The following is a 25,606-nucleotide window of genomic DNA, read 5'->3' on the forward strand; positions in this document are numbered from 1 at the left end:
TCCTTAGCACCTGTCATGATGATAAATTGTTACATGGCTCGTCTGCTTGAGCAAATCCCACTACCAATTTTAAGTTGTTAAGCGCTTTGTAAGATTCACGGAGCGCAGAGTATACCTAAAAGTAATACCCCGATAAAAACGAGCCAAGACCTCAGTTACCACCCCCTGACTTGCACAGACACCACCGATCAACAAGAATTCCTAGCTCTTCATAGATTCTGAGATTTCTTCTTCTCAAATGATCTAATTTAGAAAAAGCATGACTGTTACCAAACCAAACTTGGGTCCACTCCCCCGTGCACGGTGGAGCCAATCTACAGACACTGGGTTGTGGTGAGTACTGTTGTTAATAACACGAAAGAAGGAAAAAGGAAACTGAGGCACAGAGGGTTAAATTCCCAAGGTCACACAGCTAATCCCTGCGGTGGGGTTGTGGGTCCAGCCCAGGAAGTCTGATCCCAACGTCAGTTTTCTTAACCCCGGAACTTGCCTGGGCCTGATGTTTGCCAGGCTTTCTTCATGCTACAGTTTCCTCATCTGGAAAAAGGGGGTGATGCTACCCAGCTCACATGAGTTGTTGCAAAGATAAAACTCTCGGACACAGTTATCTGCCAGCTACTGTTGGATTTGTTTTCTTTTAAAAGGCATTCATTAAGAAAAAAACCTCAATCTTATCATAAAATAGATTTAAACAACAAGGCTAGAACAGCTTCATTTTACCTATCAGACTGGTAGGAATTGTAAAATTAGGTAGTACCCTAATTCGGCTAGGGAGAGGTAAAAGGGGACCCCTGTGCCCTGCTGGTGGGAGTAAATGGCTACAGCTTCTAAGGAAGGAATTGGCAGCAGCTATGAAAAGTAAGAATGCACGTGTCTTTTGGCCCAAGAAATCCTTTAGATCTGCTTACCAATGTGTTCCAGAATATTAATTATAAAAAATATTAATTTTATTGTAGCAGAAGATTGATCTAACAGTCTCTGTGTCCTTTAATAGAGAACTGACTAAACCAGGGGTTAGCAAACATTTTCTCGAAAGGGACAGATTGTAAATGATTAGACTTTGTGGGCTGCAAGGTCTAAAAACAGCCAAGCACGATGTACAAACGAATGGCCATGGATAATTTCCAGGAAAACTTGACTTACAAACACAGAGGGCTGATTGCATTTGGCTGAGGGCTATCATTCGCTCACACCTGGGCTAGATAAATCATGGTATGTACATACAAGGGAATGCTATGCAGCCGTTAAAAGGAATAGGACAATCTCTAAGATGCACGATTAAGCGGGAAGATCGTGATTTGGCAAGCACCTCCGGAGTGTCTAGCATGCACCAGGCACGGCTCTGAGGGCTTTACGTGCATTAACTCATCAATAGTTACCCTATGAGGTAGTTACTACTCTCAGCCCTGTTTTACAGATGAGAAAATTAAAACAGGGGCGCATGAAAAAACCCAGTCTGCACAGTCTGAAACCCAGGAACAAGCTCTTGCCATCATGCAAGCTGCCTTCTAGAATGGGGTGCACCAGGGCAGCGTGCAGCTCTTTACACAAAAATATAAAATTATGTCAGTGTTTCTTGACCTATGCTTCATATCGCCTCTAAGAAAAATTTTTAGATATGTTTTTTTATAATGCCTACCCCTGCAAACAAAGTTCATTATCACAGATATACAAAGTATCTGTTTCTGTACTGCATTCTCTGTGTTTTATACATAAAGAGGAAGCTATTCCTGCCCTCCCTGTCACGGGAACAATTTTTACTCCTTTGGGGGCAGTACTGCCCCCACTGAGAATTGATGGATTGTGTGTGTACTTACATCTTCATGGACCATCTCTGGAAAGATCCATAAGAAACTGACAATGGTTGCTTCCGGGGTTACAGTCTGGGAGGATCAGAAGGGGGAGACCTCGGATTATATTACTTTCTTTAAAAAATGAGGAGGCAAGAAAGGTCTCTGGGTTGCCAAAACAAATCACCAAGTAGTGAAGGAGGGAGAGATCCCCCAGGGGGTCCCCTGCTGAGCCCCGCCCGTGCTCCCGGGCTGGCTGTGGTTCCCAAGCTCGAATGAGGCCTCGGAGGCCCCAGGAAGCCCTTGATTGCAGGAGGGCTGCAACCCCCTTTTTTCTTTTTTTTACATCTGGGGGCAGCGTTTCTTTGCCTGGCTTTAGTGGTTCCGTTGACAGCTTCCCCTTCTCATTCCCACACAAGACACTTTCAGGATTCTTTGTTCCCACAAACAACTCCAAATTGGAAAAAAGAAATGATTTCCAGTGAGTTCTTTAACCCCTTGTTCGAATGTACCCAGCCCTGCCTTGATCTCTCCAGGAGCCCAGAAATCCCCTCTGAGGTCATTATGGCAAAGCGTCCTTCCCACTTACCCTGTTTCCCACCAGATGAAGGCTCCAGTGGATCCGATAGTGCATTCAGTAGAAGAAAAGGAGTGATGGCAAAGAGAACGGCTTAGGACCAGGAGAAGCGTCTTCTTCTGGGTTCTAGGCTTTGCTCTTTTGCAACTAAACCTTGCCTCTGATCTGGTGTCAAAACTGTGTGTCAAGGAGAATTGGGTGCCCTGATGATCTGGATCACCCATTGGTGACCCTGTAGTGCATGTGAGTCAACTGAGAGGGAGCAGACCAGCATCAAAAGACACATGAAGAACAAGGGAGAGGAACGGAACTGAATCTGGTGGAAAACAGAGTGTGTCTCAGGTGATAAAGGCAAGATTTGTGCCGTGGAACTTGGCGTTCAGGGCTCCGCCTGGACTGCGGCACACTCAAAATGTATTTATTGTTAAAAGTGCCTGTACTAGGGAGGGATGACCCTATAGGGCTTTGACTGGGCTTTTTATGATCGACTGTATCTTCCAGATAGATGTCTCACCCCTCCAGGAATCCTCTATTCCACCCCTCTTTTTTATGTCGTCCATGGCCAATCAAATCAGTATCTACCATTTGCTTGCTTGTTACTTACTGGAGGGCAAGCGGAAAAGAGGGAGAGGAGTGATGCCATGGATAGTTCTTCATGTGTGGGCTGTGGGCTTCTCCTCTCTTAGGATCTGGGGCTGGGGCAGTTTGCAAACAGGGGAACACTCGTCAATGAGTCGGTCAGTGCCAAGGGATGCATGCCCCATGGTTCAGGAAGCCCTTCTTGTGGGCCTGCTGTAAGCTGGATCTGTAAACACGCTGGAAACTTTTCCAAGAAGAATTAAGATTCTTTTTCCTCTCTGGCAAGTTGGTACGTTACATCACCTACGTTAAGATAGTTTGCATATTTGATGAACAACCTTTAATATAATAGCTTGTTCGACGAATATTTATTGAGTACCTGGTATATTCAAGGCACTGTTCCAGGTGCTGAAAATACAGGTGCTCACAGTCTAGTAAAATAAAGTCCCAGCCTTTATTGGAATTTAGATGCGAGCAGGAGAGACATAAAGGACAGGTAAGCAAATGAATACATTATGTCATTTCAGGTCTGAGTGTAATCTCTCCCACTGGACTGTAAGTACATTGAGGGAAGAATTGCATGGATCCAGCTGTTTCTCCAGCTGTGCGCTGGATTGAGTGAATGTTTGGTACCTCAAGGATTCCATCTGTAAACAATGCATTTTAACGTGCTAGAGTACTTCAGCTGAGAATGTGATAAACATTGGCTACATGACTGGGAGCATCACCAAAGTTGGTATCTCAATACACGAGCACTGAAAAGCCATCGGCTGCCCCACGGTGATGCTATGGGCTGGGTCATCATCTCACAGAAAAATTAATGCTACTGATGGGAACAGCTATCAGTTTTAATCATCATTATCAGCTACTGAGCACTGTGACTAGACAAATCTGCGATGACACTTGCTTACATTCTATCACTTTATCCTTTACTGAAAGGGATAATGCGGTAGGTACACTGCTAGTCCCCTCCGTCCCCACACCCAAGATGCTCACATCCTAACCTAGAAACTATGGACGTGCTATGTTTCATGGCGAAGGGAACTAAGGTTGCTGATGGAATTAAACTTGCTAATCAGGTGACCTTAAAGTCAGGAGATTATCCAAATTGGTCCAATGTAATCACAAACTTCCTTAAAATGGGAGTGGCAAAAAGGGGGTCAGAGGGATGCAACATGCAAAGAGCAAGATCTGCTGTCGCTGGCTCTGAAGATGGAGAAGGAAAGCCATCAGAATGGCTTCTAAAAGGTGGAAGAGACAAGGAACTGGAGTAGCCAGGGCCATCCTTGGGGGTTGCTGCTGCTAGCAGTCTCTGAAGAGCATTTATTTATATAATGCTGGGTAGACTGGGTGTTAATGGGAAAAAAAATCCCTTAGGACTAAAAGGAAGGGGACTTAAGTTCTAGGCTTTTCCCTGGCGTTAGGGTTGGTGAAGCTATCTCACATAGCCAGACCTCAGGGTGGCAGACACTGTGGATGCCGTCCCGCTGCCTGTATGTCCTGGAACTCAGCATTGCATGCCCGCGGACCTACCGACTCCCAACTGCCAATTAACACCCGCTACTCTGCCTTTCTCCGTCTGCTGTAGCCACCTGGCCCAGGCACAGCCGCGTTCCAGGCCAAGCAGGAACAAGAGTCACCGGTCACTCTAGTAGGTGACACTGACGCCCTGGGTTGTTTCCTCTCGGCCAGTCTCTGACTTTGGCCGCAGCTGTGAGGGATTGTTCCTGCTCAGTTGACACTGACTCCTTTCATGTCTGCAAATTCTAAGGCTCCCCTGTGTCCTTCCTCAAGGCCACACTGTCCCCAGGAATGGGGAAAAGGAGGGCGGTGATGGCGCTCACGTCAGCCCCCCTCCTGCCACCGCCAGCCCCCCTACCTAAGAGGTTTTGGGACTCAAGGTCGCAAGAGGACGCTCAGGCTATGGGCAAGTGCAACCTGGAAACGTGGGCAAGTCACCAGCCCTCTGGGCAACTGTCAGACATGGGGGATGGGGGTGGGTGGGCAAATGTTCCCACCCCCAGCCCCTGCTAGAAGATTGCCAGAGCCGTTCTAACCGCTGTTTAGAGATCCTGATGGAATGGAGCTTCTCCTGGTCTTACCAGCAACCACTAATGCGCCTTCCATTGGATCTCCCTCCGGCCCTGCCCCACTCTCCCCGCTCCCTGCTCCCCCACTCCTGCCTCCCAGAATCACACAGAACCCACACTTAGACAGTGCCTACTGCATGCCAGCAGCTGTTCGGATGCTTTTACACAGCTTACCTTTTTCATCCCATTCCCAACCCTATGAGGCAGATCTTGCTGTTATCCGAGTTGTAGACACAGGGCAACTGAATGAAGGAGAACTTAAGCCTCCTGCTTAACTTGCATTTACTGACCTGCCCACATTCCCCCAGTGATCAAAGGTGGTCCCTGGGGTGTCAACTCCCCTGTTCCCAGGCTGCACCTGCCTTCAGGCTGTGGCTTTCGAGAAGCCCCCCAGACTTTGGAGCAGGCATGGAGGAAGACAGAGGACAGTCAAGTAAACCGCAGCGCAGGGATTCTAACCCAGGCGGCGGGATCTCAGAGCTCACCCTTTTCCCCAGTCTGCCTTACCTCCTCGCAAGGAGGCGAAGGCTCAGGGAGATGAAGTCACATCCTGCAGTACAGCTAGTGAGCAGCCAAGCTGCGATTCCAAATCAGGTGTATCGGACACATAGACCCAAGCTCTCCCACCACACTGACTACTCTCCTTTTTATTATTTTTTAAAAACTGATTTTGATTCACAATGTCACGTTAGTCTCTGGTGTGCAGCATAGAGGTTCTGTTACACATACGTATGTATTCTTTTTTATTATAGGGTATTACAAGATATTGGATATAGTTCCCTGTGCAATACAGTTGGACCTTGTTTGTTTACTTTATATGCAGTGGTGTGTATCTGCAAATCCCAAACTCCCCAGTTTATCCCTCCCTCGCTACCCTCTCTGGTAACCAAAAATTTGTTTTCTATGCGAGTCTGTTTCTGTTTTGTAAAAATAAGCTCATTTGCGTTATTTTTTTTAGATTCCACTTATAAGTGGCATCATATGAATGAAACAATGCCATCTGCAGCCACATGGATGGGCCTAGAGATGATCATACTAAGTGAAGTGAGTCAGAGAAAGACAAATCTCCCCCTTTTTAAAAGATCCGATCTACTGGCTATTTTCTTGAAACCAGAAGGAATAAAACCAGTTTAAGTGAAATACCGTTGGATTATGGCCGCATTTTATTGCAAATCTGCAGAGGAGGACTATGGAAGCAAGTCTCTGTCTGGACCAGGGCAAGTGGTGCATCCCATTTCTCAGGGCCCCAGTGTACTTTGGGATTGTTAAGACTGGTAAAGAGAACTGGTTAAGAGGGTTCCTCTACTCAGGAGAGTTCATGACTGTCTAAGTGAAGGCCACTCTCTCCTCCTGGGCTGTGCTGAAAAAGGATCAAATCCAGGAAGTCAGACGTGGGTGTGGGGGGATCTCAAGCCAGTTCCCCCTCCCCCAACTCCCAGCCCACTGCCTAGTGGGTGTTAGGTCAAGGCTGTTTCCTGTCCCTTCCTCTTATCCTCCTTCAATCCGCTCTACCCCACAGCGACTGAGATCTTGTCAACGCGTTCATCCTATTGTGTCCCTCCTCTGCTTAAAACCTGTCAATGACTTCCCTTTGCTTCTCTAGGATAAAGACAGAATTCTTGATCGTGGCCCCCGAGCGGGATTTCATGAATGAACAGCCCTGGACTCATCAAACAAGGACAGGGTGAGAGACGGGAAACACTGGGCACGTACCCTTTGTCCTCTCATTGTTCCAGCTCACCAGGTTCTGCGGTGGTAACTCTCCAATATCCAGCCAGCACTGTAGGCAATAACTTTATTCAGGTCAAATAAACATCACAATACAGATTTATCCAACAGGCTCTGGAAACTGTTTCCAGATATCACCTATGACACACGGCTGTTTTGCGCTAAAATGTTTCCAGCATCAGAGATCACACAATGAATTTATACATCGATAATGACTTTTATCTGGAAATACAGAGGCTCAGCTGGCCCTCAGGGTTGGGCCCTGGGGTTTCAACTGAGTTAAAGAGGCAAAGATTGGAATTTTCTTGATAGCGAATATATTCTGGGAAATACTTAATGAGGACTCCCTTTGGAAGCCAGAGTGGTTCATGGAAGTCATTTTTAATTTATGGGTAATATTCAAATCAGACTTTGTAGGCTGCGCTGAGACTTGAGAGTTTTGAATGATTGGATCAAGGAACATATTAACTTTACAAATAAATAGGATTTAAAAGCTTAGCTGGTAGTGTAAGGTTCCACAGAATATCCTTTATAGACGAATATGTCAGCACAATACAGTATCTTCTTGACTCTGGTGTCTGACACTTGCATTTCCATTATTCTAAGAAAACAAGACTCCATCAACACACACAGTTACTGGTTGTATTATTCATAGTCCATAGATATAAGAACCACAAAACACCATAGAAAGTTACAGGAATGTAAATATTTAGCTAACTAAATAGAATAAATATTGGGCAGTTACCATCTATAACACTGAGTATCTACTAATAGGGAAAAAAAAAAAAAAACCCAAACCTTAGTCACAATGCATTCAGAACTGGATAAAGCCAGAGGGGCCAATTTGCAAGTATACAAAGTAGTGAATATATTTCTTTTAAACGTCCGTTTAACAAATTCATGGTGCAAACTGGAAAATTTTTGTAAATACAGTTCAGAGGTTCATTTTGTGAGAAAATGCTTATTCATGCACTAAATCACATGAGCACTGATTCATCAAATAAAAAAAAAAATACAGAGTAATTGGCTGAAGCCAATACTTAAGTGACTCACACTCCTACAGGGTCCGCATCCAAAAAATAGTAACACATGCACGTTGTGATGCACCGAATTTCTTAGAGAAATCGTTAAAACGTCCTTCGCATCAAAGCGCAGGAAAAAGCTCAATGCTATTTGATTGCCTTTGTGCATATCACAGACTAGGGACGTCAAGCTACGAAATGCTTCTATTAGTTCAACACACACACACACACACACAACGACTGTGGAAGTATCTGCATATGTAACAAGGTGCTTCTCCAGTTAGCCATCCACAATGCATAATATATCTCCTCACGTCATCTCATCTCTAAGTACCATTTATCACGCCCCGGGCCTTCCTGCTGTAATGAGGACTGCAGAGCTCCGGTTTACATTCAACGCTCTCTGCATTCACAATTGAAACTCTTCAAAAAAAAAAAAAAAAAAATTCTTCTGCCATTGAAATGGAAGGTGGTGAGGGTACCTTCAGAAGAATGCCAACCCTACCCCGTTAAATCTGATTGGTAAAAGAAGCAGGGCCGCTGGGCTGCTGGCCAAACTCATCCGAGGATGGCCCCAAACCCGCCTGCTGGCTGTACCCCCCGCTCGACCCATAGCTGTCTTGATTGTACCCGCCTTGGTTGTAGCTACTGGAGCGCTTCTCCATGGGGTCTGAAAGGTATCTCTGTCCTGAGGAATGCCAGCCGGTCTCCTTGAAAACAAACCAGATGTTTCCAGCCCACAGGATAAAGTTCAAGAATCCGAAGACCTGAAGGAGAATCAGACCAAATGAGCTGACAGCCTGGCTGGAAACCCCGGAAAAAATAAATCTCAATTTCAGAAAAATCCTTCACAACACAAAAGGTCCCTCTTCACCTCAGTGTGGAGGCCTCTTCCAGTTTCCCATCTGGAATCACTATTTCATTTAGAGTATCTGACTTTTCATGAAGGCTTACCACATGTTAGGCACTGCATAAAGGGCTTTATGTGTATCCATTCATTTAGTCAGAGAAGGTGCTATTATTATGCCCACATCAAAGATGTGAAAACTGAGGTTCTGCAAAGCTAAGGATCTCATTCAAGGTCACGTGACATGGTAAGTAGTAGACCTGGGTCATGCCCTGTTCTATCTGACCCCACAGTCTGCGCTCCTACCTCATCCCTCACTGTCTCCCCCACTGAGGCAATTCCCACGGTGTGTAGGTATCTTCAGGGGACACAGGGTTGAGTACTTTCATTTTAATGATCGTCTCTCCCTTTCCCCAGATGCTACTTGGTTTCTAAAACAAGAGATGCTCAAGAAGAACCTGGAAATCAGGGAAACGTAAAAGTAAGAACACAAACAAGGCGTTGCTGTGGGCCTGTTTCTAAGGAGCCGTGATGTCTTACTCTCTTGTCATCACAGAGCTACCACAGACCTCTTGGCTGGCACATTTTGGGGGCACATGGGCCTTTGAATCTTTTCTTGTCATTTTGTTGCAACTGAAATCAGAGTAAGGATTTTGATTCTAGCTCAGATGTGGGACAAGAGAGAGACTGAAATAGACAGCGCATAGTGAGAGAGAATGGGGAGAGGACATCTGATTATCCGCGAAGATGAATCAAGTTTGCTTGCAGTGAAGCTGGAGCGACAGAAGCACACATTACGGATGGCGAGTCAGTTTCTGTTACTTACAACCCAACCGTTACACCACACACGGACCTTGTTACCAGGAGTGGCGTACAAAAAAAAAATGGATTTTAAGGATATGAAGATCATCTTGTTTCAGCCAGTTTAAATTGAGTTTTCTGTCACTAGGAATTGGAAGACACTAACTGATACAGATCTGTAACCAGAACAGCACCAGATCTGTCCTTTCACAGATTTATTTGGTTTCTATCCATGCTTCTTTTGATTTTAAGAGACACGTCACATTGTTTGTCATTCAGATTTCACATCTCCTAGCCTAAACCTTATTAGAGGCATCAGGAGCAGAATGAGATGGACTGGGCAGGATGTCAATTTACTAGAAGAACTAACGAGCACACTGAATGATTTTATCTGTCTTCTCTTAGATTCTGTGATCAGGGCTACAATAACTTTCAATTAGGCACAAACTACACAAGCAGTAGAACACATTCTCATCTATACCTCGAAGGATTCATCCACAGGTGTGGCCAGAAATAAATAAAAATTACTGTGAGACCTTAATACAGAGTTTATATATTTCAATCTTTACTATCTTAGCAAGGCGAGATTCACTGTAAAATCACCAATTGCTGATCAGCTACCCGTTCCCCCTTTCTTAAATGCCTTCTCAGATTAGATTCCAAAAAGCTGCAGAAGCATAAGTTAATCTTGAAGCCAAGATAATTATTGCTAAGGGCTGCCAAAGACTGACATTCCTTCATCAGACCTCGTTGGACCGTCTATCCTTCGTGCTCTTTTGCTACCATTACAGCTTCTGTCTCTCAGATACAGTTTCTTTCATACAGTTTCTTTGGAATAACACAAGTTCTGACATTCATAAAATAAGAATCCAACTTAGTGGCCCTGCTATCTGTCGGATTTTCTGTCTGCCTGTAAGAGGCATACACTTGATAATATTTGACTTTGTTCAACTAATATAGTTCAGCTTTTCCAAAGTTATCAAGCAACTCAACCAGGAGCATAGAGAAGATAAAAAAAATTACTTTAACTATTATGACTATTTTTCATACCTTGCATTTTTTTTTTTTCTGTACTCTACCGGGTCTGCGTATTTTTCTGCAGACAATCAACTGAATGTACTCTAACTATGTGTGGCTGGAACAATGTTTTCTTCCCAGGAAACCTCTTCTCCCATCAAATATTCCTTTTCATTTCTGGCAGACTTCAGCCTGAAAGTTCAGATTTTATATATCTGCTTCCGGCTAAGAATTTTGACTTGACTGTCATCCAGGCAACAGCTGCCAGTATCTGCTGGGTTCTTATTAAGAACTCTAATTGGCAGCATTAAAGCCTACGGTTCTGGCCATAGAAAACCGGAAGGCCACAGGAGCGTCTGGCATGTGGAGTGAACGGGCCACCTTTTAGATCGGGCTAGTTTCAGAGGCAAACATTTCCAAGATGCCTCCTGAGACGTTTTTCTGATTGGCAGACAAAGATCTGGGAGGTAACGTGTAGAGGGCAACGTACCACAGAAGTGTTCAGGCTGGACATCACAGGGCTGTGGACCGCCATGCATTTGTTGGATGGCTGTTTGCAAGCGGACATCAGTAGGAGAACTTCTTTGGGATCTGTAGCGACCTTGACATCAGACAGCCCTTTGGCCCAAGCTGACGAACCCACCAGCCACAAGAACGAAAAGACCACAGTGACGATGAAGTCCTACAGGAACAGAAAGATAACACAGGAAGAAGAACGTGAACTTTAGAAACAAATCGATGTGTTTATACAGCCCTTTGGTTTGCCTTTTGGAAAATTCCAAGAACGCATAGCATTGGAACCATAATAAAAAACAAAGTTTGTGATATTATATTTCTAGAAAATAAATAATAGTAATATTAATGAATGCTTACTATGTTTCTGATAATGGGGTGGGGTGGGGGCAGTGGGAGTCACCACCCAAGACTCAGCAGACCACGTTTTAACATAGGACGGTTTAAGGGGAGGGTATAGCTCAGTGGTAGAGTGCATGCTTAAAATGTACAAGGTCCTGGGTTCAATCCCCAGTACCTCCATTAAAGTAAATAAAAATTCATTTTTACCCTCCTCCAAGTAAATAAATAACATAGGACAAGTTTTCATATCTACTGTGTTTATGTTTCACTAATATAAAAATGTTGCATCTGTTTACCTAGAATAATAAAAACACAGATCTGGAAAGGAAAATAGTAATTTCCAGCAGAAATAGACTTTTTAAAATTCTAAACGATAAGAGCCTCAAGCAGAAAACTTGGCATATGTTTCTTTCCCACCCAAAGGCACGGTGCATCTCCCTTGCTCTGGGGAGCCTTCCCTCATGCTGTGAATGAATTACTTTTCATCAAGATCCCATGACCTACACCGAAGGAACTCTTACACTCTAAATAGAGATGCTGTTGACGGTGACATTTGTTAGGTGTGACTTTTGTGAGAATGTTCTAGAGGGTCCACTGCTAAGAGTGGCTGAATCTTCGAAGCAACTGATCTCTTTTCATCCATTGAACATTATGCCACAAACCAGCTGAACGTTTCGTACTGGCTTTAGAAAATTTAGGGCCAATTTGTTACCCACTCGTAAGGGTTTTTATAAAGCCTGGTATTTTAACTCTATTCCAGACTTTGTTTTCTATACCCATCCTGCCTTTCCTGTCTTCTTTCCCCTCATTTTTAATTAATTTCATCCTGAGTTTCATGTTTCCTTGTGAGCATCTGAAGTCGTTTCTGGAATGAGACGGAGGTATAAACAAAGAGGCAAACAAACACAATATCCTCAGCGTTTCAATAGCAATAAGAACATTTGGAGTAAAGAGACTCCAGGGTTGGGATTTGAATTAGAAATTGGAGGGATGATTACAAACAAACAAGCCAGGTTGACTGTGTCAGATACAACTTGCTGTTCGTATTCAGTCTGGTACCTTATTTCATTCATTCATTCCTGCATTTGAAGAGTAATTTTTGAGTAATGCACCAGGTATTGAGCAAGGTCTTACGGGGGTTTAAAAATGCAAAATATGGACTCTGCTCTCTTGATATTACAGATTTGTTAGCGGCCACAGATAGCCTATAATCCCAGTTATGAGACTATAGCTGCCATCATTTATGCTCATCATAATCAGAAAGACTGTTGGGATGAGGAAATACTTAAGAAAAGAGTCATATGAAAACCTCTCAATTGGAAATTGGAGAAAATAATATCAAAGTTTTTAGATGTACTTATTAAAATAATGGTAAAAATACCTAACATTTATTGAGCACTTATTATGTGAAGTATTCCAAGGTTCTATGTATTAACTCGTTTAACCCTGACAACAACACTGTGAGATAAGACGCTTGCCCTGTACCCATTTTACAGTTGAGAAAAATGAGGCAAGAAGAGGTCAAATAAAATCCTGAGCCATGAGTTAGTAAGTAGGGGAGCCAGGATTCCAAGCCTGGCGTCTGCTTCCAGGACCTATGAGCTTGACTATTCTCTACTGCTTTTCAAGTCCGCTTTAAGGAACATTCATCTTCTTACTTAAAACAAGTACACTTAGAAAGTCAAAAAGTAGGGCCTGAGGCCCTGCTTGAGTTAAATAAGACAAAATAGTAATGAGTCACTTTCCCTAAACAAACTTTATTTAAAATTTAAAAAAACTTTTAGTATAAACAACTTTTTAAAATTTTTTTATTTTTTATTGAAATATAGTTGATTTACAATGTTGTGTTAGTTTCAGGTGTACAGCAAAGTGATTCAGTTATATATATATGTATATACACATATTTTTCATGTTCTTTTCCATTATGGTTTATTGCAGAATATTGAATGTAGTTCTCTGCTACCCAATAGGACCTTGTTTATCTGTTTTATACACAGTAGTATCTGCTAATCCCACACTCCTAATTTATCCCCCTCTGCCTCTTTCCCCTTTGGTAACCATAAGTTTGTTTTCTATGTCTGCAAGTCTGTTTCTGTTTTGTAAATACGTTCATTTGTGTCATATTTTAGATTCCCCATGTAAGTGATATCACGTATGTATCTTTTTATGGCTTACTTCACTTGGTCAGTGATAATCTCTAGAGTCTGCCTATGTTGCTGCAAATGGCATTATTTCTTTTTCATGGCTAAGTAATATTCCATTGTGTGCACCACAATTCTTTATCCAGTCATCTGTTGATGGACATTTAGGTTGCTGCCATGTCTTGGCTACTGTAAATAGTGCTGCTGTGAACATTGGGATGCATGTATGTTTTTGAGTTAGAGTTCTTCCAGATACATGCCCAGGAGTGAGACTGCTGGATCATATAGCAACTCGATTTTTAGTTTTTTAAGGAACCTCCATACTGTTTTCCATGGTGCCTGCACCAGTTTACACTACCACCAACAGCATAGGAGGGTTTGCTTTTCTTTACACCCCCCCCCCCAGTATGTTATTTGTAGACTTTTTAATGATGGCCTTTCTGACCAGTGTGAGATGGTACCTCATTGTAGTTTTTTTTTTTTTTTTTAAATTATAGTTGATTTACAATGTTGTGTTAGTTTCAGGGGGTGCAGCAAAGTGATTCAGTTATAGTATATATTCTTCTTTAGATTATTTTCCATTACAGGTTATTACAAGATACTTTGAATATAGTTCCCTGTGCTATACAGTAGGTCCTTGTTGTTTATTTTATATATGCCTAATTGTACTTTTGATTTGCATTTCTCTAATAATCAGCAGTGTTGAGCATCTTGTCATGTCCCTATTGGCCATCTGGATGTCTTCTTTGGAGAAATGTCTATTTAGGTCTTCTACCCATGTTTCTATTGGTTTGCTTGTTTTGTTACTGAGTTCATAAACTTTCTTTGAGGTCAGGATCCATGTCCTTAGAGCTAATACATTTATTCTGGGGAGTTAATCCAACCTTTTACCCCTTAGGGCCATTTTATAAAAAGGGCTCGTATATCGTACTAAAGGTATCCCACATAAGTTAAAAGCTCAGCATCTGCCGTCAGACACCTGTGTGTGCTTAGGCACTCTGCTGTACTACGGGAAACCTCAACTTAAGCCCTCTGTAGATTGGGGTATTAACAGCATCTCTTCATAGAATGGTTGTTAGGAGTGAAAATGTGTGTGTGCCTTTTCTCCCAGTAAGATGTCAGCTCCCTGAAGGCGAGGACTTTATCTACCTTGCTTATTTTCTGGGTCTTGCCAGAAGACGTGCCAGTAACATTTGTTGAGAGAATAAATGAAAGGAAGAACAAATGAATAGACAAGATGGTCCCAATTTGGTTAGGCAAATTTACGTTTAAGAGTTTACCGAGTGGTAACGGTAGGATTAGAGATGATTTTTGTTTTATATAAGCTTGTGTTTTTTTTAAACATATTTTTATCATCAGGCCAAATATGGTCAAGGCACGGACTGATTACATCAAAGGCTCTCCCAGACAGAACTTCAGATGGTTCTACTTGTCCTTACACAGCAGCATCAGGATTTATAATTAGACCAAAAAATAAACGTCATTAGGATTGAGAGTTTTTGCAACAAAGGGTTCCAGAAAGAAGACTTAAGCCAGGTTTTCTGTCCCTGAGCAAAGTCTGACAATGGGGCCACTGTGTCAGAATTCTAGCTAGAGTATAAATTAGCCTCAACTTTTTTTGGAGGGGGGACTTTGGGTGTAAGCCTGAGTAGAAGTTGCTTTTAGGTAGTGAGATGCTGGCGCAAATCCCTGACCTTCCCCCGGCCCCTTCCTCCCCTCACCCATTTCCTCCCCCCCAACACCTTCCTCCCCTCACTCTTTTCCTCCCCCCAGCCCCTTCCTCCCATCCTTTAATCTCCAGTGGAGGTCCCGTTACTGAAAAAAGTTCATTTCGTTCGGCAAGCTAAAATGCCAAGATGCCCAGGTTTGCAGCAGAGAGAGAGAGAGAGAGAGAGAGAGAGCGCGAGAGAGAGCGCGAGAGAGAGAAAGAGACAGAGAGCGAGCGAGCTTATTCAGAAAGCAGCCAAGCGAGAAAACAGGAGAACAAATTTCAAGTCTACCTCCGGAAAGGCAAGGGGCTGGCGGGTATTTATGGGATAACCAAAGCAGCAGGGTGGTCCACGCCCTGGGGAACGTGGGGAGTGAGAGGAAAGATGATTGGAAAAAGGTGCGGGAATCCTCATTCTGCGCAGGCGTAACAAACTGCAGTCCTCTACACGTGGAGTTTTTTTTTCGCCCCTTGACGTCAAAAGGGCCCGAGCGGACGCTGGCGCATGCTCAGTTGAAGGGTTGTTGGTCCCACCCTGTCCTGACCAGCTCAGTTCCAACGAGACACAGCTGACTCCAAGTTCCGACCACTTGGAGCACGTTGCAAGACCTTGATTGGTGAAGGCAGGTGAAATGGGTTTAACCCACTGGTTTCCCTGCCACTGGCCAAACCCAACTGGAACCCCATGTGATCCAAGCAAGTTACCTCCTGGACACAGAACATGGTGGAGAAGGGCAGAAGGTCCATCAGAGGTTGTCCCAAACTAGTGGTTGTCTTAGGAACTGCAACAACCGTTGCTGTCACCTTTCGTGCTGTGTCACGTTAAATGTGCTGTCACATTTCGCGTGCCTCCCACATGCCAGGCACTCTGCTCAGCACTGACGGACATCGTTAACCTTCTGGCCTAGGTACTTACGGTAACCCTGCTTTTCTCCAGAGGAAGCTGAAGTACACACAGGCCAAATCCTTCCCTTACAATTAATGCCTGGCTTCACTGCGCTGGATCATGAGCTTTCTGTACAAGTTGGCGGAGATACTCATTGGTCTGTTTCAGGTAGATATTTACCTTAGTTGATATTCTGTAAGTTTTAGTAGTTTGGTACTTTCTCAGCAATTCTGATTTTATCCACACACCCCTTCCTGTGTCATGTTTCATATTTCATTTGAAGCACATTACCCTCTTGACACAAGTTAAGGTTATCTCAGAAGGAGGTTATGTGTGGTCCCTAGATGTTAAACCAACACGACTCGCCACGGACGGAAGAAAACAGCACACATACATGCTCTTCAGTGAAAGCAGGATACTTTAAATTCTAGCTGGGGATGTTTGCACAAGGCTCTGGAGCGTAGGATCTCTGTTAAAGGGGAGATTAACAAGTGTTAGAGGGATATTAAAGACACACTAGCATGACCTAATTAGAAGGCTTAAAGTTAAATGGAAGATGCAGTAACGTTCTCACTCATGTTATTTAAAGCCGTGTTAAAGGTCCACCTGCAACCATCTTCTACATCAGGAGAGGTAAATGCCCTGTGCTTGAGAAGTGACTTTCTCCTGACGGTTCAGGCGAGAATCCAGTTGTTTACAAACACTGTCCCTTGTCTGTCTAACAGAGATGGGGCGTGCACAGAAGAAACTCAAGACATACCTCTGTAACAACATTTAATGCCAGGTTATCACGGTGCATCTATTAACCCTTTGAAGATATTTTCTGCTAACTTTGCTCGTGCTATCACCTCCCATAGAGAGGAGAGGCTGACATTTGAAAGATGCTTTCCTGGTTCCCTAAAACTTCACACTTGGGATGTATGCAGCCCCCGTAAGACCTCAAGAAATCAGAGGAAGCATTACTAAGCTCCATGTTGCAGATGAATAAACTGTGGCTACGAGGGCTGAAGGATGTGCCCACGGTTCACCAGGGTGCTTACGAAATGCGCTCTGAGCTGTTGGTCTCACACTGTACCGAAAAAACACCTGACACTCCGACTGGTTGTGTTTCTGCAATACGTTTTAAGTCTCTGTTCAGTGATCCAGGAAAACAGCTTCCTCGGCAGAGGGAGCAGCCTGGCTTAATGCTGGCGGGGTGGTTTGTTTCCATTTTGTTTGTTCGGAGTGTTTTTGTTGCCCCCACGTCTCCTAATTTGCTGCTAGCAAACTCATCTTTACTGGAATGTAATAGTTAAAGATGTTTGTCCTGGATCACTCTGGGGCATATAAGAGGGAGTCATTTTTGGTGACAGAAAACCAGGTAGATCTGTCTGTCTCTCCCTGATGGTGGCACACCTGCAGCTCCACTGGTTATTGGTAAACATAGTCAATTTCCCATTTCTGTCTATTAGCAAATATTCCTAGTATTTCAACTCCAGGGACTTTATCTTTCCAACTTGACAGCTTTGCTCTTTTTTCTGTGGCTGACTCCTACACGGAGCATCTATACCAGACACTGGTCACCCCCACCCTCAGTGCAGCTGGATTCACTTTGCTGAGTCAGCATTCAGGAATCCCAGCATGAGGCTGTCCATCAGAAACAAAGAAATCAAACAGCAAGATAGAAGCTCAACTCAGGGAAGAGCTTTGGATTTGTCTTAGAAGAGAGAATTCCTAAGCAGCGGCTGGATGGGGTAACTTCCTGTCCACTCACAGATTTATTTCATTATGTCATTTGCAAGACTGACCATAATGACGCCTGACTTCCGGAGAGCGTCTACAGTTTTTAACATGCTACCACAGAAAATCATTTGATCTTCACAATAACTGCAAGAGGGTAAAGACAATTATGCCCATTTTACAGATTCAGGAAAGGTAAGCGATGTGTCCAAGTTGTCGTAAGTAACCGAGATTTCAAATCAGAACCCTGGGCTCCATGTTTAGCAAGTGGTTTCCCATTATGCCCAGGTTTTCTGAAGTTTGGACTACCGAATTGTGTGAACACAGACAGCAATAAATAACATCGAGCCACATGGCACAGCAAAAGCTATCTCCTTCACAATTCTCTTACAACCTTAGTAAAGGAGTGAGTCTCCGCTGGGTGCTAATCTTTCTCTAACACCTGCTTAGCAAATACTTCACACCTATTTATCAAAGAAAATTGGCCCCAGGCTCACGCCCTTCAGGCAAACAATGGGACCTGGCTGGAATACAGTACTCTTCATTTCCCACTGATTCGTTTCCACGTTTATCTTCTAATTATGTCAAATAATCCTGGATTTCTATCTCCAGGAGGCGTACGGAGCTTTCTTCAAAAATGCATTTTATTGAAGTTCAAAAAAATAATTTAATTCAAAAAGCGACAGTGACTCATTCATGGCCCAGGTGACAGCAGTGCGGCAGAGAATGAGGTGCGGAAAGGGTTACATGGCCCCTTCTGGGGGTGGGTACACGAGACTCTAACCCAGTGCAGTCAGTTCAGCCTAACCCCAAGCCTGTGAAGTAGAGTCAGTTTTTCTCTTTTAAGGATGAAGGATGAAGCGCTTAGAGGCAGCAAGTAAAAAGAGGAACTGGGTACCAAACTCAGACCTGTTTGACTGCGAATCCCATTGGCTTGTTCATTTGTCCATCGCTCTGTTTGTCCCTTTCCCCAGTCGTCTGTTCGGTATTCATTATTTTCCCCACTCTGGGCTGGGTGCTGTTCTGAACAAGGAGCAGCGGCAGGGAGATTCCAGCCTGAGAAGGTCTGTTCTTAGGTGCCAAGTGGTTTACACCTCTGCTTTCTATGCGCTGTCTGGGTAGTTTTACGTTATTACTGTGAAATGCACTATTGTCACATGATCATTTAATCAGGATTTTGCAAAAAGAAAGCTGCAGTGGACGCTGAGGCTGGGTAATAATAATCAGTCATCTTGTTTCTTGTGTGAAGGATCTGGCTCATGCCTGAGAATCAGTGTAGGATTTCATTTCTTCTTCTCCTAAGTTAGATTTGATTGTGATGGACATACTGCACTTTTTCAGTCGGTTCCCAGAGAACTTTATCACTTGATTTGTGATTGCTCAGCTGTGGGACTGAGGGCTCCTGTTTCATCATCGTCTTTTTTTTTTTTTTTTAACTTTTCTTAAGAAAAGAAGCGTTTAAAAAAAGATCCTCTGCATCTCTCCCTCAAGCTCAGTCATAGACAATTGATTTCATAATCTGGGTGCCAGAGGAGCTATTCTTGGCTGTCTGGCGATCTGGGAATGGATGCAAACTCTCCACTAGCTTGCTGCAATGCTGTTGTACATTTTATGCTAGAAACACGCCTCATAACCTGATTTGATTTCCAGTCGATCTTGCCTAAACTTTTCATTACAAGTACCACAAACCTTTCAAAACAAGTTCATAGTAAAGTAAGAAAATTAATAACTGTTCAAAATAAATGAATAGAGATAGTAGTGATATTATTAGTGACAGTGGCTTTTGACTCAGCGCTTACCATAAGCCAGGCACTGTGCTAAGGCCTTTGCATACGTCATTCTATTTATTTTATTTTTTTAAAAAAATGGGGAGAGGTAATTAGGTTTATTAATTAATTAATTTAATGGAGGTACTGGGGTTTGGACCCAGGACCTCGTGCATGCTAAGCATGTGCTCTACCACTGAGCTATACCCTCCCCCATACATTATTCCATTTAATCTTCACCAAGAATTTGTGAGGTAGTTCTTATTATAAATATGTTTTTAGAAAAGAAAATATCACACAGCGATTCAGTCTACAGTCTTTGGAATGAGGTAGTCCTGAGTTCAAATCTCTACTCTTACTAAGTAGCTCTGGGACCCAATTAAGCCTCAATTTTTCTATCTGTAAAATGGGGGTAATAACAGCATATATTTTCACAGGATTTTTTGCCAAAGAAAAATGAGTTATTTCAATAAAGTGCTTAGCTCAGTGCCTTAATGAACTTTCACACACACATACACACACACATGCATACAGGCAAATTCTATATATAATAATTGAATATTCAACAGTTTAGAAAAGTGTGTTGGTATTATTCAGCAGATTTTGATGGTCAAATAAATCAGGTAGGTTCATTCATTTATTCAACAAATCTCTAATAAGAACCAGCTAGGTGCTGAGTCTTAGGAATACCCAAGGGAATAAAAACAAACATCGCTCTGGTACCCAGTCTTTTGGAAGAGAGACCCCTTACTCAGATAATCACAGGGGAACGTGCAATTGCAAATGGTGATAATGACTTTGCGGAAAAAGAACAAGATGTTTTTAAAGCAAACAAAAAATGCATTTGGGGCACTGGGCGGTTTAAGGGGACAAGGAAAGCTGCATAGATCTGGTTGTATCCAGGATTTTTAAAGGTTTGTACCTAGGGAAGACAGCTTGTTTACTGGAAATTTTGGTGGCCCACATGGCTGCTGAGGCTATCAGCTCTCTGCACTTGCAAACCTGCAACCCTGTCCCTCTGAGAGCAATAAACAAAGCCCCAGGGGTAAAGGGGTCTGGGATGGTTGTGTTTACATGTCTACAAGTTACCGGCAGAAGAGTGCGCCTGCCTTTCTGGACCCTCACAACCCTCACACTATAAGAGTTTGTAAGCTGAGGGAAACAACCAGGGCTGTTAATGTTTCCAGGTGGGTCGCTAGCTTATGCAGAACATGGCACCATTTCCAAATAGTTGGTTACTGGCTTGGACACATCTGCCGAGAAGCACAGAAACAAGTAAGATGCTCAAGTCTCAGACCAGAGGTGAGGCAGCAGTTGAAACCAGTTTGGATGTCTTAAAATAACTGAGGGGAAAAAATAATCACATCTGTAGAGTTAGTCAAGGATGAATCTGGAAATCTGGACTTGCTTATTGACTGAACACCTTACTAGGTTTTCTTATTTTTACGTATTTTTTAAAGCACTTCCAAGATATTTGCAGGGGATGGGGGGCAGCTCCCACTGAACCAGCAAGATGAAAATGCTAAGGTTTGGATAATTAACCACCAGATTTGTCAACTTGCCATGCAACCTCTGGGCATTGCGAACATATCTGGAAAACACCAGATGTCAGGCAGCATATAGATGAAACATCTGCAGGAAATGTATAGAGGAGACGTGGTGGGAGGAGGCTTGAAGTCAAAAGCAGCCAGATTTGAACTTAATCTCTCACGTGTCTCCTCGGCTACAATGTTTTTCATCATGTGAACAAAACTACTCCATCACAACTTTATAGATATATATAAGACTTGGGAGACATATGACTTATCTCACACACACACTTTCTTAAAAAAAAAAAAAAAACTAAACAGTTGACACACAACTACTTTTCCCCCCATACAATGGCAAACAATAGAGGCATGGACCGTTCAAATATCAGACAATCCAAAGTGATTTGATTTCTTAATTTGTCTAAATAATTTTAAGTCGCCCCCCCCACCCCACCCGCACCACCAACCTGTATTTTAAAAATGGATGCATCTTACAGGACATCATTTCAAGTGAGCAACACAAAATTTTGACTTAGAAAATGCTGGCAGACCTTTTAGAGGCCACCTTCTGAAGCAACCCAGCTCCTCTCTGAACCCTGTTCCGAGTTCTCTTGCCATCACCTTCCCTGCAGCTGGGAAAAACATGCACATTGTCCTTCTCAGGAATTACATAATCTTAGAGTGGGAAGGAACTGCCGAGAGAAATCCAGGCTGTCAAATACTCCTTTGAAAACATAATCCTATTATTAACTTACTATTCTCCACCAGTGATAGCTCCCAGAGAGGACATAAAAGAATTGCTATGCATGGCTGAAAATAATACAATAAAGCAAGTCTGATCACAGATTTAAAAATCCTCTGGGCTTCAAGGTTTACATCTGTAACATGGAATAGGAGTGCCCACCTTACAGGATTTGTGTGAGAATTAAAATTAAATACAAAAAAAAATACAAATGTTAATTGTAGAGACTTGGGTATTTTCATTGCTGCATTTATGGTTGGGATGATGATGGTGGTGAAGATGGTGCCATCTTCAAGGGACATGGCCTGATTTTGTCCTGGTCAGTGACATTTGACCATGAATGCAGCTGTCATGACTTGATTATTATTTTTTTTTTTGGTGGGGGGAGAGGTAATTAAGATTTTTATTTATTTTTAATGGAGGTTGAACCCAGGACCTTGTGTATGCTAGGCACGTGCTCTACCTCTGAGTTATATCTTTCTCCTTTGATTTTTTTTTTCTCACTCTGTATTCTGATGTTCTTTTCAAAATAGATTCACTCTGCTGAGGTTAAATTCACATGGCCAAAATTTTGTTAATACAGTCTCACGTTTAAGCCAGTGGTTCTTTGTGAGTAGAGCTTCAAACCTATTTGGCAATGGCCAGGCATGTGTCTGTGTGTGTGAGAGAGAAAGAGATGCTTTCATCTGGTTACAAGACATTAGAAAAGATCTAGGATAATTGTGTTAAGACATGCCTGGCCATTTGCAGACATTCTTCCTGGGAGAATGAGTCGCTACTATGATCAATGGATACCCTGGGCATTGCTACATTCTCAGAAGGCACATATTATGTGCTATTTAAATTCTGTTCATACGTTGACCTCATGCACTGGACTCTTTAAGTTCCCTGGAGATGGAACAATCTTAACCACCTATGTGCCTGTGCCCAGCTGAATGTCTGGCATGACTTCTCATATACAGACACTGAATGCAAGAAGAAAGGAAAGAGACTTCATGTTTGGCAGAGTCACGTATAGAGTGGACATCGTTTGGACTGAAAAATCTATAGGTTTTGTAAATTATTTCAAAGATATAAGAAACATAACAAGGGCTACCTATGTAAAAATTAAGTGACTGGAAGATATGGAAAGAAGAAAGGTTTTGGGGGCTTTTAAAAATTTTCCTTTATATCTGTCTTCCCCTCCCCCATATACCTTTTAAAAATGGCTGGATTTGAGAACTTCGGCATAATTTAAAAATAGGCGTATTTTACTGGATTTGACCTTCGGTAATTATGAGAAACTTTCTGTTTAGGGAGAATGATTATGATTATAGCTCACACCTCCCTCCCACCAACTTTTTTTTTTTTTTTTTTGCAAGTGAGCAAGCAGTGTTAGGTTCATGAAAAGAGCTGCTATTTTTCCAGCATTCCTTCTGCCTTTCTAGAGTTGAAGACCCATTATTCTGTCATCTATCAACCCATCTGTCAGCCTGCAACAGATGGTTAAAAATGAAGAACCTCTAAAATACCAGCGAGGAAATTATCCTCACTTCACCATCCACGGCTGAAATTCAGCCTGACTTCAGAAAATTCCTTTGCCACTTCCCCACTCATCATACGAAGCGAAAGTGAGGGAAAAAATACTACATTTGAATTACAAATTAGAAGCCATTCCTCAAAAAGATGGTTATCGGATTCAAAGATGTTGGCATCACTCTGTCCATGGGGGAGCAGGCAGACCTGGGTTCAAGTCTCAGTTGTATGAGTCCTTAGCTGCACACCGCCTGGCAGTTTATTTGACCTTGTAGGTCATTATTTCCTCAGCTTTAATGGGAGAGAATTCATAGCTTGTCTTCGGGAGTTATTGCGAGAATTAAAAAAAGAGTGGATAATCTGTGGGTACAGCTAGGTACCCAATCAATGAGAGATATTATCTTCACCATCAGTTTTTCCTTCTGTTCCTATCCTATTTCCTGTAAGTTTATTTCCGCTTGAAGATTCCATGCCTCCGGCAGGCAAGATTTAAACAGGTGTCTAAGGACAGAAGGCAGGCTAACATGAGAAAGTGGCAAGGTGTGGGTGAGGCTGTGTGTGCGCGTGCAATGTGTGTTGTGTACATAGTGTGGAAACATGGTGTTGTTTGATGTGTGTGAGAGAAGAAGGAACAGGGAGACACATGGAATTGAAATGTCAATGCATTCTCCAGGAATACATGGTGTTTTCTGTAAGCCGGAGGGTACCAGAGACTTCTGCCCAAACCCTCCCCGAAAGAGTGCTCATATGTTTTCTTGGTTGTCATTTTCAGTCTGGATGAAATAAATATTTGTGATTTGTACCCTGTCTAGGCATAAATATTAATTGAATCATAACTTATGTTTCTTGCTTTATTTAGCTGATTTCACTTATTTTTGTCAGTTCTATCATATTCCCAACACACAACTGTTAGACTTTAACATTCACAGTGGGTTTTTTTCCCCCGCACTGGGAGTTCTGGGGAGGACGGTCTCCCTTGCCCCAGCGCTACCCTTCCATGAGTGCTGATGTGCACGCTAAGAGGGAACAGCGTGCCCGCAAGCTCCGAGGAGCGGACGTGTCCAAGAGCGGGGTTTCTCCACTTGACATGCCGTGACCCTCCGGGGCATCTGGCTGAGATGCAGAGTCTGCTTCAGTAGGTCTGGAGTCGATCTGAGAGTCTGTACTTCTTCCAAGGGATGCCAGGGTGCTGGCCCGTGGACAAACTGTGAGAAGTGAGGTCCTAGTCTATGTGGAAACCTCCACGCTAAAAACTTCCCTGTCTGTGCCAGCGCCCACCGCTGTCCATGGTCCTGCTCCCAAGAGCTTTCCCATGCTACTTTGCACGCCTTGCCATTCCGTCTCAGTCTCCAATGGGTAGGTCTCATGTTCCCAATCCAATTTTAAGACAACTTGCTCCTTCTTTTCTCTCTTTTATGATTCATTGAGTCATTTCCATATACTAGGCACTGGGCTAAGTGTTAACCTCATTTAATTCTCAGTGATAAGGTAGGAATTATTATTTTCATCAATTAACAAGTGAAGACATAGGGGCACAGTGAGGTTAAATAAATTGCCCACGGTGGTCACCCAGCCAAGCAAGCGGAAGGCCCAGGACATGAACACGGTTTGACTCCAGAGCCTGGTCCCTTAATCATTATGGCACTGCTGAGATTATGCCTCATTGAAACTGCGCCAAATATATTTTTTTAACTACTGCCGCACCTAGTCCAGTGTTGTATGGAATAGATATAAGCAGAGAGAGTAAAAATCTATTATACAAAAAAAGAAGTAACACATAAGCTCTTTTTTCCCCTCAAACTGACTGCTTAATGAAACCTGTGGAGCTGAGTATCAGGGGATTAGGACTAACATTATTGGACAAAAGTCCAATAATAGGCACTTAGCTAAAGTGCATATTATTAGAATCTGGTCTCGAGCAGCTACATGGGCACCATTTGACCTCTGCTATATTAAAATCTGTTATCATGAGATCTCATTATATGCCATATTATATCCTGTTGATGAGGGAAAGAAATTAGCTATTAAAAAAGTGAAGGTTCTACATAAGATATTCTCAGTCACAAAGAGGACCCTGATTCCACACAAATTTGCAGACATTAGCTGAAGATGTAATAATCTTGTACCAGTTTGCCAAGCTGTCCCTGTTAAATGCTGCGGATAACATCATTCTGTTTTTTAAAAGAAAAAAAACTTTTTCACAATTAGAAAAATGAAACCAAGTAGAAAGTGGGGTCTTTTTTTTGCACATATAGAAAGGTGCAACCCATGCTGGCGGTAGTTAGACCAACCTC

The 25,606-nt window shown here is 42.9% G+C and overlaps 1 protein-coding gene and 1 non-coding gene across 2 annotated transcripts in view; one reads left to right on the forward strand and one right to left on the reverse strand.

Moving 5' to 3' along the window:
- Nucleotides 1-6,817: 6,817 nt before the first annotated feature.
- The window catches only part of SYNPR (synaptoporin), a 273,201-nt gene continuing 254,412 nt past the window's right edge, over nt 6,818-25,606 (reverse strand). Inside the window, exons 5-6 of the mRNA XM_074344557.1 lie at nt 10,942-11,133; nt 6,818-8,553 (exon numbers count right to left, since the gene is read on the reverse strand). Coding sequence (XP_074200658.1) covers nt 8,296-8,553; nt 10,942-11,133 — 450 coding nt within the window. The 3' untranslated portion in view covers nt 6,818-8,295. The remainder of the gene's footprint in view (nt 8,554-10,941; nt 11,134-25,606) is intronic.
- On the forward strand, nt 11,414-11,486 carry TRNAF-AAA (transfer RNA phenylalanine (anticodon AAA)). The gene has a single exon. It is a non-coding gene; the product is annotated as a tRNA-Phe (tRNA).

This window comes from Camelus bactrianus, chromosome 17 (assembly GCF_048773025.1).
Source record: "Camelus bactrianus isolate YW-2024 breed Bactrian camel chromosome 17, ASM4877302v1, whole genome shotgun sequence".
NCBI classification, from domain to species: Eukaryota; Metazoa; Chordata; class Mammalia; order Artiodactyla; family Camelidae; genus Camelus; species Camelus bactrianus.